The sequence below is a fragment of the Plectropomus leopardus genome, chromosome 3 (genome assembly GCF_026936395.1).
Source record: "Plectropomus leopardus strain MGB_pleo_1.0 chromosome 3, ASM2693639v1, whole genome shotgun sequence".
Lineage (NCBI taxonomy): Eukaryota > Metazoa > Chordata > Actinopteri > Perciformes > Serranidae > Plectropomus > Plectropomus leopardus.
The window spans coordinates 19,836,731-19,851,549 of NC_142178.1; the positions used below are offsets into that span (position 1 = coordinate 19,836,731).

The window sequence follows — 14,819 nt, forward strand, 5'->3', positions numbered from 1 at the left end:
ATGCTATCACATTTTTTTTTTTAACTCTAGAGATGTATACCTTGCCAAAATTACTATGAGCATTATTTCCCCTCAGATAGTACTGACCAACCTAAGTGGCTCACAGACTGATGAACTTTTTGGTCAAGTTATAAAGATAATCTACTTCAAATGTTTGAAAAAAAAGACTGTTTTCTTTTATCCTAATCTGCATGACATTAATGTGAAGATCATTTGGTGAATTACTTAAAGAACAGATATTACAAAACAGTTTGAAATTTTACAATGCAGCGTCAGAAAAAATAACATTCATAATATCCTACTCACTATGTCTTTCCATTTTTAAGACTTGTGAAAGATTGATTTAAGACGTTTTAATGCCAGTTAAGGCCTTATTTTAGGATGAATTAATTGAATGAGTTTTAAGACTTTTTTAAGGATCCACGGGAACCCTGCAACACCTTTGCCTTCCAATGGGGTCTGACAACACTTCTAACAAGACAGTTCTTTCCCAGCATCTGAGACATGAGGTTGGACTTGCACTTAAACGCATCATTGACCACTTGAGAATTCAACAAATGTATCTGGATGAGATGTGTGGGAAAGAAAGACAGTCTGGGCTGCTCTGTATGCCCTGCTGTCAATCCTACTTTGATGTGTTTAAGTGGTCATTAAAAATACTGACAGACAGGTGCTTATTTGTAGCATTAGGAGCCTTCATGTCAGACTTCAGTCTCTTTAGTTATTCATTTTTTGTGTCTACATGCTTGTAATAGTGGTTGTAGCGCTCTTATTTGTGGTGTATTAGTGAGGGGCACTGTGTTGGTGATGCTCTGACAGTAAACGCTTTCAATGCAGGCGATGTCTTGTGCAGCAAAATAATTGCAGTCCACCATCATTAAGCGGCACTCAATGAAGCCCCATTAAGTTAACAGGACATTTTCCATGTTCATTCAAATTAAAAAGCAAAGTCAAACTTGGTGTGAACCAACAACAAAAATGATAAAGAAAAAAAATGTTAATGTAACCTGACTCCACAAAGCTTTCTCAAAAGCGCTTGTGGGGTGGCAACTGTCATTAAAGGAATGAAAAAGTTGCTGTCTGGCCATTTACGTGTACGGCAAGGCCACTGACAATTTCATTCAATAACACACAGGGGAGCAGTTAGTGTTCTTAATGGGGAGTTAGTTATATTGGAGTGTGAGAGCAGCCTAATAAAATCACTGAAGGTCTCTATCTCAACACCTACTTTTACTGATGAGTAGATTCAAACAGGTACATACTCTAAAATAATTTAAGACACTGCCTAAATTTATAGCACATTACTCTGAAAACCTTTCACAACAAACCTACACGTCCCCACTCTGTCTGAATAATTACATTATTAATACACTGTATGGACATTTTTCAAAATAACGACAGTGACAGGATAGCTGTAGTCGCTACAGAATAATATGCAAATTACAGGCATTTCAAAAGGAGCCAGACAACAGGATTAAACAAAAGACTGTGAAATACAGCTTACACAACACATCCAGGGACCCTCATATCTCTGCTGTACAATTAATATAAAAGAACATCTCCCCTGCACCTAAAATTGCTTAATAACCTTGTAGATTAGACAAGAGAAAACGATTTGATTCATTGAAAAATCCATTTTATCTTCTCCAGATAATGTCCCAAGTCTTTTGTACAGATGTCTAATGAAAAGGGTCAGTTATCTAAATGGCTTATTATTCATAACAATTGGTGTGCAAGGATTAAAGAGAACTTTTGTGCTTCTCCAGCATGCTAATTAATACACCACTGAGGGATAAGAACTGTAAAATTTAAATTTTATCTCAAGCAGTATTTTGTTACGCACACTTTATACCAGTGTGTCTGCATAGACAGAGACAGAGAATGAAAAGGACACTTACATTTGGTTGTTAGGGATTATCTTGTGCCCATCTTTGTACCATGTGACGACAGGTCGGGGAAAAGAGGTGAGAGGAGGCTGGCTGATGATTGCTGCTCGGCCCTGAGTCACTGTCTTTCTCTGATCTTCAGCAGAGAAGTTCCCCATAACTAAAGGAGGAAAGAGATACAAAGAGGATGAGAATCAGTACCATAAATTTATATATGAAATCAAGCAGAGCTCTGTTGCACAATTAAAAATGAATCTCTGTTTAGTAAAGCCAAGTTGATTTATTTAAATAGAATTTAAACTCGGGGACACATGTCATATTGAAATTAAAATAATAAATAAATAAACAAATACTTAAATAAAATACATATATAATCAGCATGCTATCGGCACCCACTAATTGTAAAAGCAAGGAGGAGGGGAGGTGAACTGTTTATAGGGCTGCTTTTCTGTAACAATAAACATTCAATTGTTGCTAGCTTAACATTATTCATGATGACTCGGCAGAGACGCTCAATTTTTCCTCCTTTGAGAAAACCTTGTTGGCCAAATTAGACCAACTATTGCTAAATCATAGAAGATAAAAAAAAAACAACATTTGACAGTTGGCCCAATCATCCTGTTCAGCTCCAAAACAGTTTCCTTGGTGAACCAGTATCTTGACAAAAATTCATTATCATCATCAAAAAAGTCAAGTGGGTTGAGTCTTTCTGTCAGCTGTCTTTTGTGGAATTTGAATATTTTGCTCAATATATCCAGAAAAGGCAGCTATTGTAAAAGTAAACATCCTCAAATGCATGTTTAAAGTTAACCCTGAATCACAGTATAATCTAAAGTTTGGGGCAAGAGAATTACTTAATTCTTACTTAAACAACAATTTAATCAGGCTTAAACTTAATCCTTGATGGGGCAATCCAGCCTTAATAATTAAAATGGATAATTGGTGATTGGCTCAGCTCTTCTTCACTCAGTCCCTTTGCTACCCTTGCACTAGGAGATTAAAGCTGCGTGAGTGTGAGCTCCCCACTGGGGACAGTTGGTGAGAGAGACACACAGTGACAAGCCGAACTGTTATTGTAGGGCATTTGGCTACAATTTTTCAGCAGTGTATTTACGCTTGTGTGTCCTGGGCCACATTGAGGGACCGCCTACCGAGGTGATGTCCTTGCTTATTGGATTTAAAAACCCTCTGTTGCTGCTGTTACACAGGTTAGACACAGCGCTGAAGGAGCTGTCCCCAGGCCAGCGAACGGCTGGTTCATCATCTGCCAGCTAAACACCAGCTAACACAGCAGCAGCAGAACTTGTTATTAATGCCAGTTAGCGTTACCCATCTGAAGCTAGTTACCCATGTCAGTGTGTGTGTGTGTGTGTGTGAGCAGAGTCTCATTAACTGTGGCTTGGCTGACACTTAAGCTTCCATAGCTGTAGTCTACTAGCACCTGAGAAGCGAAGAAACCGCGGGCCAAAGTGTGCTTGTTTCATGATAAACAGAGAGAGAGAGAGAGCTGAGCAAACCAGTCACTTATTTTAAATGTTTACAGTTATAAACTGATAAACTACATGTTAATTTGTATATAGAGCGAGAAAATTGGATCAGATTACAAGTGGAGTCGCATTCTAATCCCAGGTTTAAACAAACAGGGTGATCAGATCACCTAAGACGCACGTTAATGCCATAAACGGGCTTTGAGCTTTAAGTTCAAACTGCTTATTCAAAAGAAGTTTTTGTACCGAACCTACAACAGCAGCCTGCATTGGTCAGCACTGTCAAGACGGCTTGCTATCAACTGCGCAAATTTGTGTGTCAAAGTTAAAACAAATTTACTTTGCCCCAAGAGTGAATCCACTAATCTAACAATTCAATTAAATTGGTGGATTCCATTATTTTAAATGCTGAAGTGACCGAGCCATTAGTCTTAAAAAATGTCATTTGTGTTTACTTTTTGGGTAAAAGCTTTCCACATATTACATTAAAATATTAAAATCCAACTGAAATTAAAGTGCATCTTTAGAGAGAAAAGAAGAATGTCTGATATATTCAGAAAGACTTTTTTTTACCTCCTCTTCCCGTACCAATAAAATATTAACAATAAATTTAATTTGACACTATTTCTAACTGCAGAATGGGATGACTAATTTTTATTCCAATTTGACATCGAGAAGCTTGCATGCTTGCTGCCGCTGGTTCAGTTTCAAACAAAAATTAATTAAAGATAGCTTCCTTTATTGGTGTGCTAGTATAATAGTGTGTACTCACAGGCCACCTGCACCTCTGTTCTTCTGTGTATGACTGCTCCCATCCTGTTCCTCACCATACACTGATACAGGCCAGCGTCAGTCCTCTTCAGAGACGGGACAGACAACCTTAAGATGGACGGACACATACAGAGCTTTGATGAGGGTGTAATGTTGTACCTCTAGGCTGTAAATAAACAGTATTAAAAGAAGAAAGGCAGCATTGGGATTGATGTTTTGAGACCAACGAGACATAAGGGAAAGAAAGTGGAGGTCTGTTTGTCCATATGTATGCACTCTTGTGTGATTCTCTTTCATGACCTTGATCGGGGAATGGATTCAGCCTAAGGTTGTCAAAGTTCCCCGAAAACAGAAGGGAAGGCGGAGTGCATAGATACAGTACATGTGTGTCTGTGTGTGTCTCTGTGTGTGTGTGTGAGAGAGAATGTTTTTGACTGTTTGTGGGTTTTTTTTCTTACCGAGAGGGGTTGTTAATGGGGTTTTAATGGACTGTGCTTCACTAATGGGAAGCTTGGCATAGGATCTAGGCTGGTGCCATGCTGAACAAACACACAAATGCATATACACACATGCACAGACGCTGACACACACACACACACACACACACACACACATACACACACACACACACACACACACACATTTATTACACACAAACCAGATAGACACAGTAAAACTGGACATCGCTTTGGGGCTCATTATGAATACCAGGACAGCCAAGTATTTAACTCCCAGGCTGTCAGTGTATGCTGCCAACATACACAAACCCACACACACACACACACACAAACACCCCAACACACACACACACACACACACACACACACACGTGTACATCAAAGACTCACACATGCAAGTCCATTTGAATTAGGAATGACACATTACACAGCAGCTCTCATCCTGAAACAGATTTTGATATTGGACATTGCATCTCTTGCTCTGTCCGTGTTCCATTACGTACTTTAATAAGCGTGTGCGGACGAGCTGTCAGTGCATTTTGTGAAATCCCAACAAGTTTTTCTTTTGGATTTCTCACTAAACACAAACTTCAATGTTGACAGGTCCCAATCAATAAAATAATTTCCCAGTAAATTTCTCTGACACAGTCTCAGGCCTGCGTGTGAAGTCAAAATCTCTGTGTGATTCAAGATAAGAACAATTTCAATCAGGTTTTTCAATACAGACAGCTTTAGCACAAATTGATCAAAGCCTCCATGTAGCATCAATCTGAGCACTGAAATGACTAGGTGTATTTCTACAATTTTTGATTCACTGGATGAGAGTGTGAATACAGAGGAACATGTCATTTCACAGTAGTGCTTAATTTGTAATTTAATGAAAAAATGTGGATATAAAGGTTGAGTATCCCATGAGTCACTGAGTCACTCTGTTTCCCAAGAAATTAATTTTCACCAATGTGTTTGCGCGGAATAAAAATGCAGGTGGAGCAGGTTGCCACATTTTTTACCAGCACAATTAGGCAGCATTTAATGAACATAAGGGTCGGCTAGAAAAAGCAGTCCTTGTGAAAAACAACTCTTTTTGTCAGCCAAAACTATTATACAATTCTGAAAATGATACAGAAGCCTCGTCAACAGTCTTCCTAAAAACAAGCCTATCTTGCCCTCTGATTATTTTATGGCAATTCACCATGTGTAAAACAGAGTGTAGAAAAGAAGAGGCTACTGTTGCTGAACTGACGCTGAAAAGGGAAAAGTAACTGTCTTTTCCATTAATGTAAATCATTTTCACTTACAACGCTGCTCATATGAATTCTTCACTCTCCAGTACATTAAACAGCATAAGAGGTAATTGAAAATAAAATAAATCATATTACATTCTAAAGAGAAGGTGTTGGAAAGGAACAACGAGTGATTCTGTGTGGGCCAGAATTATTTTCAATATGGTAAAATGAACAGAAGGCTTTTATATAGCACCTTTATCCAGATTTCTCTACAACATGTCAAACATTCATGCACGTATGCACACGTGCACACACACACACACACACACACACACGTACGTACACAAACACACACACACACACACACACCAATGAAAGCAAGCTACTGCACCACACAAGACACCAGCCTAACCTATAAGACCAATTGGGCTTTGTTCCTTGCCTCAGATGCCTTTGATAAGTGGACAACTCCCTCTGCCTGCAAACATTAAACTCACTGTAAAAAAGAATGTAAATAATGTAGAGGTTGTAAAATTAGGCCTACATTTCCAGATGGCCAAACACATTCTCCCTAACACACACTCACTCACTCTCTCAAACTCACTGCACCCTGCCAATTCAGCATAGCCCAGACCTCACCAAACTACACTAGCCAGATCGCTGAGAGCAGTCCAGAGCTACACAACGCCTCCTGGCTCGAACAAAGACTGCCTACAAAATGCTGGCTCAACCTCTCCCTCCCTCGGTGTGTACGCGTTCCCAAGATTCCCTCTATTTCTGAATGATGTGAAAAACAATTTTGTTTCACAGCTGCAGTTTTGCTGAGAGGGATTGCTTAGCTCTTACCAACCAACACACACAGGGACAGACAGAGAGAGGTGCAGAGTAAGAAGAGAAGAAAGAGAAGAAGAGGACATACAGGGAGAAAAGTATACAAAGAAGATGTATTGATTGGTTCTTCTCCTCCTCCCCCTGACCATATACGTACATATTTATGGTACTAATGTAACCATTGATCTTTCTTAGGCTTCACTTTACATATGTTCTGACCTTCTCAAAACACAGTCTGTCACTTGCGGGCACGGCTCTTAGGCTGTTTCTCTATGCCACGGGCCTGACTGAACACATAGAAGATTCTCAGAAGGAAGGAAGCAGCGACATGAAGTCAGACACAATACCAGCCAGCCGGTGATAACTCACATGTACTGTGGTGTCCAGTCCGTGACGTTGCTGTTGTTGAGAGTCCAGCGGTACTGCAGAGGCCAGCTGCCTCCAGCCAGGCAGGTCAGCACCAGTTTGTTTCCCTCCAAAACCAACTGTTGCCCCAGTCCACCCCCTCGCAGGTAGGGAGCAACCTCTGAAAGACAGAGACACATAAGGGGAAATATGAACAAAGGAAAATATGTTTGTTTTGAAAGAAAAAAGACTCCAGCTAAGTTCCATCATTTGCACAAAGATGAACAAAACATTAACGTGCCAATGTGACTTGATTTTACAGCTTCAGACCGTCATCTGCACATTCTGTGATAATGTTGATTATCTTTTTTTAAAGTTTAACTTTTGGCTTTCACTTTTATTATATATAGAGCAGCTTAAGCATGAAAGGGGGAGAGAGAGGGGGATGAATATGCTTTAGGTTGGAGTTGATCCCGCGGTCGCTGCGGCGAGGACATAGCCTCTGTACATGGGGCACCCGCCCTATCAGATAAGCTACCAGGCGCCCAAATAATGTTGAGTATGTATTCATTTATGTGCAGCCAAACTCTAAAAAGTAACTCTCATTTATTGCATCATTATTTCAGAACACCTGAAAAAGGATGTATGTTTGTGAGAGAGAGAGAAGAGAGAGAGTGTATGGGAAAGATCTGCAGAAACCTATCCAACTATATTTACCAGGAATTTTTCTGGAGATCCCCATCTCCATTAGTAAGGTCTATCAAAGCATTTCTTTACTTTAGTCATAAGACCTACACACGAATACTGAAAGTATTTCACCTATACAAGAGTGTCCTCACATAAAACTAGGATGTATCTGCAGTACAAAGATGCAAAAAGAGGTAGAAAACCAAACACTACCAGAATGCATGTGTGACATGATGCCAACTGGTCCAAGTGAAACAATGGTGGCTGGTTATCTCATATTAAAGTTAAACAGTAAGCTAAACAAAATTCTGAAAAAAATTCAAGCAAAAAATATGCAACTCATTAACAGAATCTTGGTTTATATTCAATGAGTGCTGCTTAGTTTTACCGTCCATTTTCACTGTGCAGAAAGCAATATAACACCATAGCGCCCATTTCCTGTTCAGTCTCCCACTATTACAGGTAAACAGGGAGTTTTAATATGTTTCTGGAAACATTTTAGTGGACAAGTAAGCAGTGGAGGAACAAAATCTTGATTTATATTCAATCAGCACTGTCTAGTTTACCATATGATTGGATTCCAGTCCAAGTTTGAGAGAAAGAGAAAGAGGGGTGGGTAACTCTCTTGATCAGCCGTGTACTCTTTTTCTGCGTTGTTGGCGGCATGAGAGGCTGGCAAAATGAAAATGCGAAAGTACAGCCTGTAGTTTGAGCAATGGCGCTGGAGCTGAAGAAACTCCTCCAAATGACGTAAATTACGTCATTTGGAGGATTTTCGTCACGGGGGAGAAGGGATATCTTGGCACTGGTTAGATGGACGGAAGCTTACTAAAGTTCATCCAAACATTCTGTCCACATTGTTTCTGATTCAAAGCTGGTTGAAAATCTGCGAAATATCTCTCTAAACGTAAAGTTTCCTCTGCAAAAACTCTTGTTAAGTGTCAGAAAATCTTCCTGTTTTGAACAAAGAACATGGATGTATTTGTAATATTAATATGTTGTGACAGCAGTAATTAAAACTGACTGTCAAAATGATGCTATTTTGATGTAATGACAAACGATGACATTATTTTAATATATACCTGGCAATAAAGACAAACCCTTAGGGGAAATACATGTATGGCACATGATGCATGTCAAAACATTCACCCCTCATTTTTCTATGAAAGCCCACACAGCCACATGCATCACCGTGTCAGCAAGTCCTATTTCCCAGCATCAATGCGCATCAACGGTCCAGAAAAGCAGCAATTCTGTCACAATTATTCCCTGGAACGACACACCATAACTTGACTATTCTTCTGTGTGCACAGAGCATCTGCTGTGTGTTGTGTTGTATCAAATGCCAGCTTATATTTTACTTAAAGCCCGGTGTTCATGATGTACTCTAATAACTCTTTGCGTCTGAGTGGCAAACCAATAAGCATCGTTGTGAGCTAACTAGTCAACTTATATCATACTTTGGCTACACTGAATACGTAACAGATGTGGACTGTTCACAGAGCAGATGTGCTGCATAATTTATCTTTCTAGTGGCTACACCTGAAGCGGACATTTGGCGTAGGGTTCTGTGAGTCACAGGAAAAACAAGATGCTGAGCTTTTGTTTTGGGATTGTTCTTCAGTTTTTGAAACAAGCACTGCCCTGTGTAACCTCAACTTCTTCACTAAGTTTGTGCAATATGGGTAAGTTAACATCTACAGACTACAGAAGGCTGTGTAAGGGACAAAGTTACTATCAACTGCCAGCTGGTACTAGCAAAATAAATGAGAATAGGGTGATTAACCCCCCAAAGTGGAGCCATACGTATGTGTGTGTATTATTATTATCATCATTTTATATTTATATATTTTTATATAATTTTCCCCCAGCACTTTTTTAGGTCATTCTCTTGTTTGTTTTTGTTTTCCACTTTTTTTTGTTGCTTATTTTCAGATAATTTTGTAATGTTTTTACTAATTGTCTTTTCTTTTTTTAAGTGATGTCTTGTTAAGTTGCTCATTGCCTTCTCCCCACGTTTTTTAAAGATATCAAACCATTCATATCACCATATCAACCAATTTGCTCAGGTTTCAAAGGGTTGAATAGCTAAGCCAAGCAGTTGTCACTCATAAGTGTCTGAATTCCAGCTAACATTCTTCATAATCATTCATATTTTTTTCAGGTGAATGGAGTGGAGATAAATCTTCCACCTCATAAATATCTTAGAGTGACCATTATCGCTATCCCTGCTAATAACCATGTCATTACTTATTATTACTTTGACATGCTAGAACAGCAAACCAGTTGCCATGGTAATGAATGACATGTGGCAATTAACAACACCCTGCTGTCTGTTTGAGAAAGTACATTAGCGAACAACACTGACTTAAGTGGGTCTTTAATGCTTTGTATGAACAGAAAGGTCAAACTTCAGTTCGTAGTCACTCTCAACCCAAATCTATTTCTAGTTTAGACAATGTTTTTTCAAATGTGATATGGAATTAATCCGTTAAAACAGTCATACTCGATCAAGCTTTTGGCATGTAAAGGAGCCTGGACTCAGCTGATACACAACATTTTAGTGTTATCACACATGGTTCTTTCCTTCTGCAGCATCTGTAATTTTCTGGTATAAAGACACTGTGTATTAGCACTCAAAGTACATATATTACACTGCTAGACTATCAAGTGTCCAAACACAGAGATCGTACAATACTGTACAGTGACAGTGACTACAATACCAACACTGAGTCTCATGATAAGGTTGTTGAATCCCCTGGCTCTGCCTCGCAAGGTATGGCTCGGCAGTAGCTGCTATATAAACAATGCCATCCAGTCTTTTACTCTTGGCTCAGGTGTTCAGACCTGGCTCACCAGCACACAGCATAGAGGCATCAAGGCTAGACTCTGTCCACAGCAAAGAGCTGCAGGGCCTGTCACCAAGTGTTGAGGCCTGGATCCACTAAACAAAAATCTGCATCTGGGTGTATGGAAAGGGGGGATGGGGGGAAGGGGGGCTGTGGACAAAAAGATTTATTCAACCCATCAACCACTTACACACACATACACACACAAGCTGGGTTAGAGGGGGCAGGCTTATCTGCTTGCTACAGTACGTATGGACAGGTCCATAACTCTAAGGCAGAGTTTTACATTCTCTTTCTCTCCCTCTCCTTTTTCCTGTCAACTCAATCTTCTCTCCTCCCCTGCCGTTTCAACAGTCTCAGTTCTGTCTTTCCTCCAAACTTCCTCCCCATTTCCCTTTTTATTCCTTATTCCCTGTGGATGATTCAGGGCCACTTTTTTCTGCCTTTCTCTTTCTCCACTGTTTCTCCCTCATCCTCTCTCTTTGATTGATAGCTGCCCGCCCTGTGCACAAGAGGGAAGTGTTCCATCTAAGCTAGATTTATATGGGAATGTGTTTGTGTATGAGAGAGAGCAAGAAGAGAGAGAGAGAGAGAGAGAGAGAGAGAGAAATGGTGTTTAAGTGTGCATTTGAGCGTAAGGATTTATTTGGAATATTCCGTTTCTACAGACGATGGCTGGCAATGCAGACTCCAATGTCATACTGCTGACCAGCACTATAACTCACCGCTGCCTGTTTGTGTGTGAGAGTGAGTGTGTGTGTGAAAGAGAGAGCAGCAGCAGGGATGCAGCCTTTACAGCTTACCAAATGTAACCCTCAATTAGAAAGACTTGTGCGTGAACACACTGTACAAATAAAAAGATGTGGACGTTTTGCACCTGCCTCCATCCATTCCACTTATCATCCACTTTCTTTATACTTCATCCCCTGTACAGCTGCACACTGCCTCCGTCCCCCACTCCACTCCTCATGGCTGTTTAGACCCTTCATGTACTTTAAAGGGAGTCTATTAGGAAGTACAGATAGAGATTGAGAATACCACATCTGTAGAGCAGCAAAGTCAGCTAACAGCCTGTTTCACTCACTGATGTCAAATGTCTCTCTCTCATCCCTTGCTGTCTGTCTCTCTGTCACTCAATGTCAACTCTGTCTACCTCACTCGTTTTTCTCACCCTAACCTGTCTGTCTTCCTCACAAGCTGTACCAACCGACCACCTGTCTATCTATCAAGACCACCTCCCCCCTTTTCGTTCCTCCCACTGCAGCCTCTTTTTGCCCCTCGGTCTATCTCTGTCAAAGCGTGTGGCAGCTCAAGGTCTCCACTTTTTGTCTCTTCAGGAGGAATGTTGCCAAACAGAGAGATTGGCCTCCAAATGTGACAGGAGAGTCAAGAGGCGAACGTGCGCGCAAACATGCACTCTCCTCCTGCCGCAACATGAGCTCGTCTCTGCTCCCAGGCCGGTCTCATGAAGCTGCTTAGGCAGATTCTGGGGAAGGAATTCAATTTGCCGGGGAGATGAGCGCTGTGATAGAGGAGAGAGGGAGGAGAGGGGGATGAGAGGACAGGAGGAGAAGAGGAGCAGGGTCGCTGCTCCAGGGCTGATAGTCCACTTCGATCCCGCCCGCCCTCTCTCCTCTCCTTTCTGTCTCTGCACTTTTACAGTGAGTGTAAGTGTGGTGGAAATTAGGCCCTAAATGACTTGTCCTTTACAAATGGGCCAGTAACGATCATTATTCTTTCATCGCGCTGCATTAAACATCCCAAAATTAATCCTGAATTTTACTGCAACAGCTGTGGCAAGATGTGAGATTTTCTCTGGCTCGACATGAGGTTGAGATGCTGTCTGACTGGTAACAGCACAGGTAAAGGTTTAGATTCATTTTTAGGTTGGAAATTTAGATGGTCAAAAAAACCTTAGGCGGTCCAGTTTGCATTCAGACACGCAGAGGAAACCCTGTGGTGTAAATGTATTTCAGAGCTCTGACATAAGCGAGTGAGAGTAAAGGGAAGAAACTTAAGTTGAGCCGTGGATCTTATTCAAACAGTGCCCGCTTAATTATTGGTTGGATGTGTGTGTGTGTGTGTGTGTGTGTGTGTGTGTGTGCGTGCGTGTACAGTGTGGGAGTGGATGTGTATGTCAGGTCAGAATTAGGGTCACTCACTCCAGAGAAATCACTTTATCTTCATAGAGCTGAACCCCTACTGTGAGACAGGGCTGGCAGAACTGGCTATAGTCTATGAATACTGATTCAGTGATAGCATGTCTCTCTCACACACACACACTCACACACTCACCCTTCACCATGGTTTTTGACGCAGGAGGTTGAAGGGGAGAAAATAACTAAATCAGACTCTTTTATTACTAGTAATTTTTCTATGAATAAGCGGGTAAAAGTTGCATAGCTAAGCAGTTTTTTTTCATGGTAACAGCAGTCTATTTGATTATGGGGTGCAAATGAGTTCTACTCCTTTTTAATCTAATAAGTCTGCCAGCGCTTGTTTCAACAGGAATTTAAAAACACTTAATTGGACTGACAGTGTGTGAGGCGAGAGGAAGAATTATGAGTTGAGATTTTGGCGTGTTGTTACCAGTCAGAAAAAGAGGGTCGAAAAAGAGGCTAATTAATTGAACAATGTAAAGTGGAGAGGCTGAGAAATGAGATTTCATTTCCCCAATCGAAGGGTTCAGACAAGTCAGGCGAAAAACACATTACAAATGTATCAGAATTTGGCACCTAAAATTGCTAACAATTGTCACTGATGCTGTTGATGAATACTTACTGTGTAAAGCTGAGAGGAATCAGGATTACTACTGCAACCGAAAAAGACTGGATACTCTATACATGATGACTATTTTCACCAAAATACACAGATTGTTTTAGTCTTGACTTTCAGAAAAGATCACATATTGCACGACTGAGAAAGTACAGGGATCGACACACTGGAGGACAGCTAGAGTATGATTGGAGTCATGTTGTGAGGCACCCCTGCAATCCAAAGCACAAATCTTAAAATGTATCAAAACAGAAATAAAGATCCCTCAATTGCAGTTTGCCTCAGTAATATATCCTGCAGTTTGCACAGAAAAATAGAAAGTAAAGGAAATGCAAAATGTGAATGAAATGGTGGATTGAGAAATGTGGGCAACAAGGGCTCTGCAAAGGGAGCTGTAGGTGAGTGAACTTCACAAGAGGGAGGTGAATTTCAGGTGAGCTGCAGCTCTGACCTGAAAGCTGATGAACTGCATTATAATATAATTCTCTCTCACGGCACGCTGGGCTGTTATTTTTTCTTTTCTACGTCATTTTTCCTGCCAAGTGATGTTGACAGTCATGATTCCAGTTTTAAAACTCAAAATTGTCTAACGAGCCTTCAATAGGAACGATGGGCTGCAACTAGATCGATTAGACTCATTTAACACCACACACTGTCAGATTTTATGACCTGAAAGTCAGAACCAGCTGGTCAGGAATGGAATGGAACCAGTTTATCTTGCTCCAATCAGTTATGATGCCTGAATCATGACTGCAATCAACTTAACAACCCCAATGCAACACAAGTGATGGATGGCTCCCTCTGTCTCTCACACGTCCATTACATCACTCTAACTGAATCTACTGACCAAACAAGATGACAGTTAAGCACAAAACACCTGCTATCTCTGATGATGATAAAATCAAAGCGGCTCTGGTGCTAACTCACTAGGCTGGGGCTCACTCGCTGATCCCAACAGGCCTCATCTGAACTATGAGACAGACAGCCCATGGGCAACTGAACTTCTCTGGACTAGAATCTGGGACAGAAAACAGCAGAAAAGCAGCACAAGAGAACAAAATGCTTTCTCTTGCTTCACCCACTGTTAGATGTAGCAGGATGGTAGGTGTGGCAAACAGGATGTGAGTCTAGAGCTTTGATCAGGAGTTTAACTCATGGCTTTTCAAGTTGGCAGCTGTTTTAATTGACTACTGAATGTCAGACTCGATATGAGAACAAAGCATCACTCACTGAAGACTGGATAACACCCCCCCAACCTCTCTTCCTGCTCAGACAGCCAATCACAGCTCCCTCCTTCAAGCTCCTTCCTTGCCTGCTCCAATCATGGTTTCCACGAGCCTTGACTGACAGCTGTCTGTGAGGAGGTGACAGATGACTGACTGATCCTGACATGCTGATTGGCAGTTGTCAGACCGGCAGAGATGCACACACATACACTCAATGCGCACACGAGTAGATACAAGCTGAGGCGAACAATCTATGCTTAAATAGAAAGATTTCAAAG

At 40.9% G+C, this 14,819-nt stretch overlaps 1 protein-coding gene across 1 annotated transcript in view; it reads right to left on the reverse strand.

Annotated features, from left to right (window-relative positions):
- Positions 1 to 14,819, reverse strand: part of LOC121942083 (protein sidekick-1-like) — a 269,452-nt gene that overhangs the window by 164,905 nt on the left and 89,728 nt on the right. Inside the window, exons 2-4 of the mRNA XM_042485177.2 lie at positions 7,029 to 7,185; positions 4,146 to 4,252; positions 1,899 to 2,046 (exon numbers count right to left, since the gene is read on the reverse strand). Coding sequence (XP_042341111.2) covers positions 1,899 to 2,046; positions 4,146 to 4,252; positions 7,029 to 7,185 — 412 coding nt within the window. The remainder of the gene's footprint in view (positions 1 to 1,898; positions 2,047 to 4,145; positions 4,253 to 7,028; positions 7,186 to 14,819) is intronic.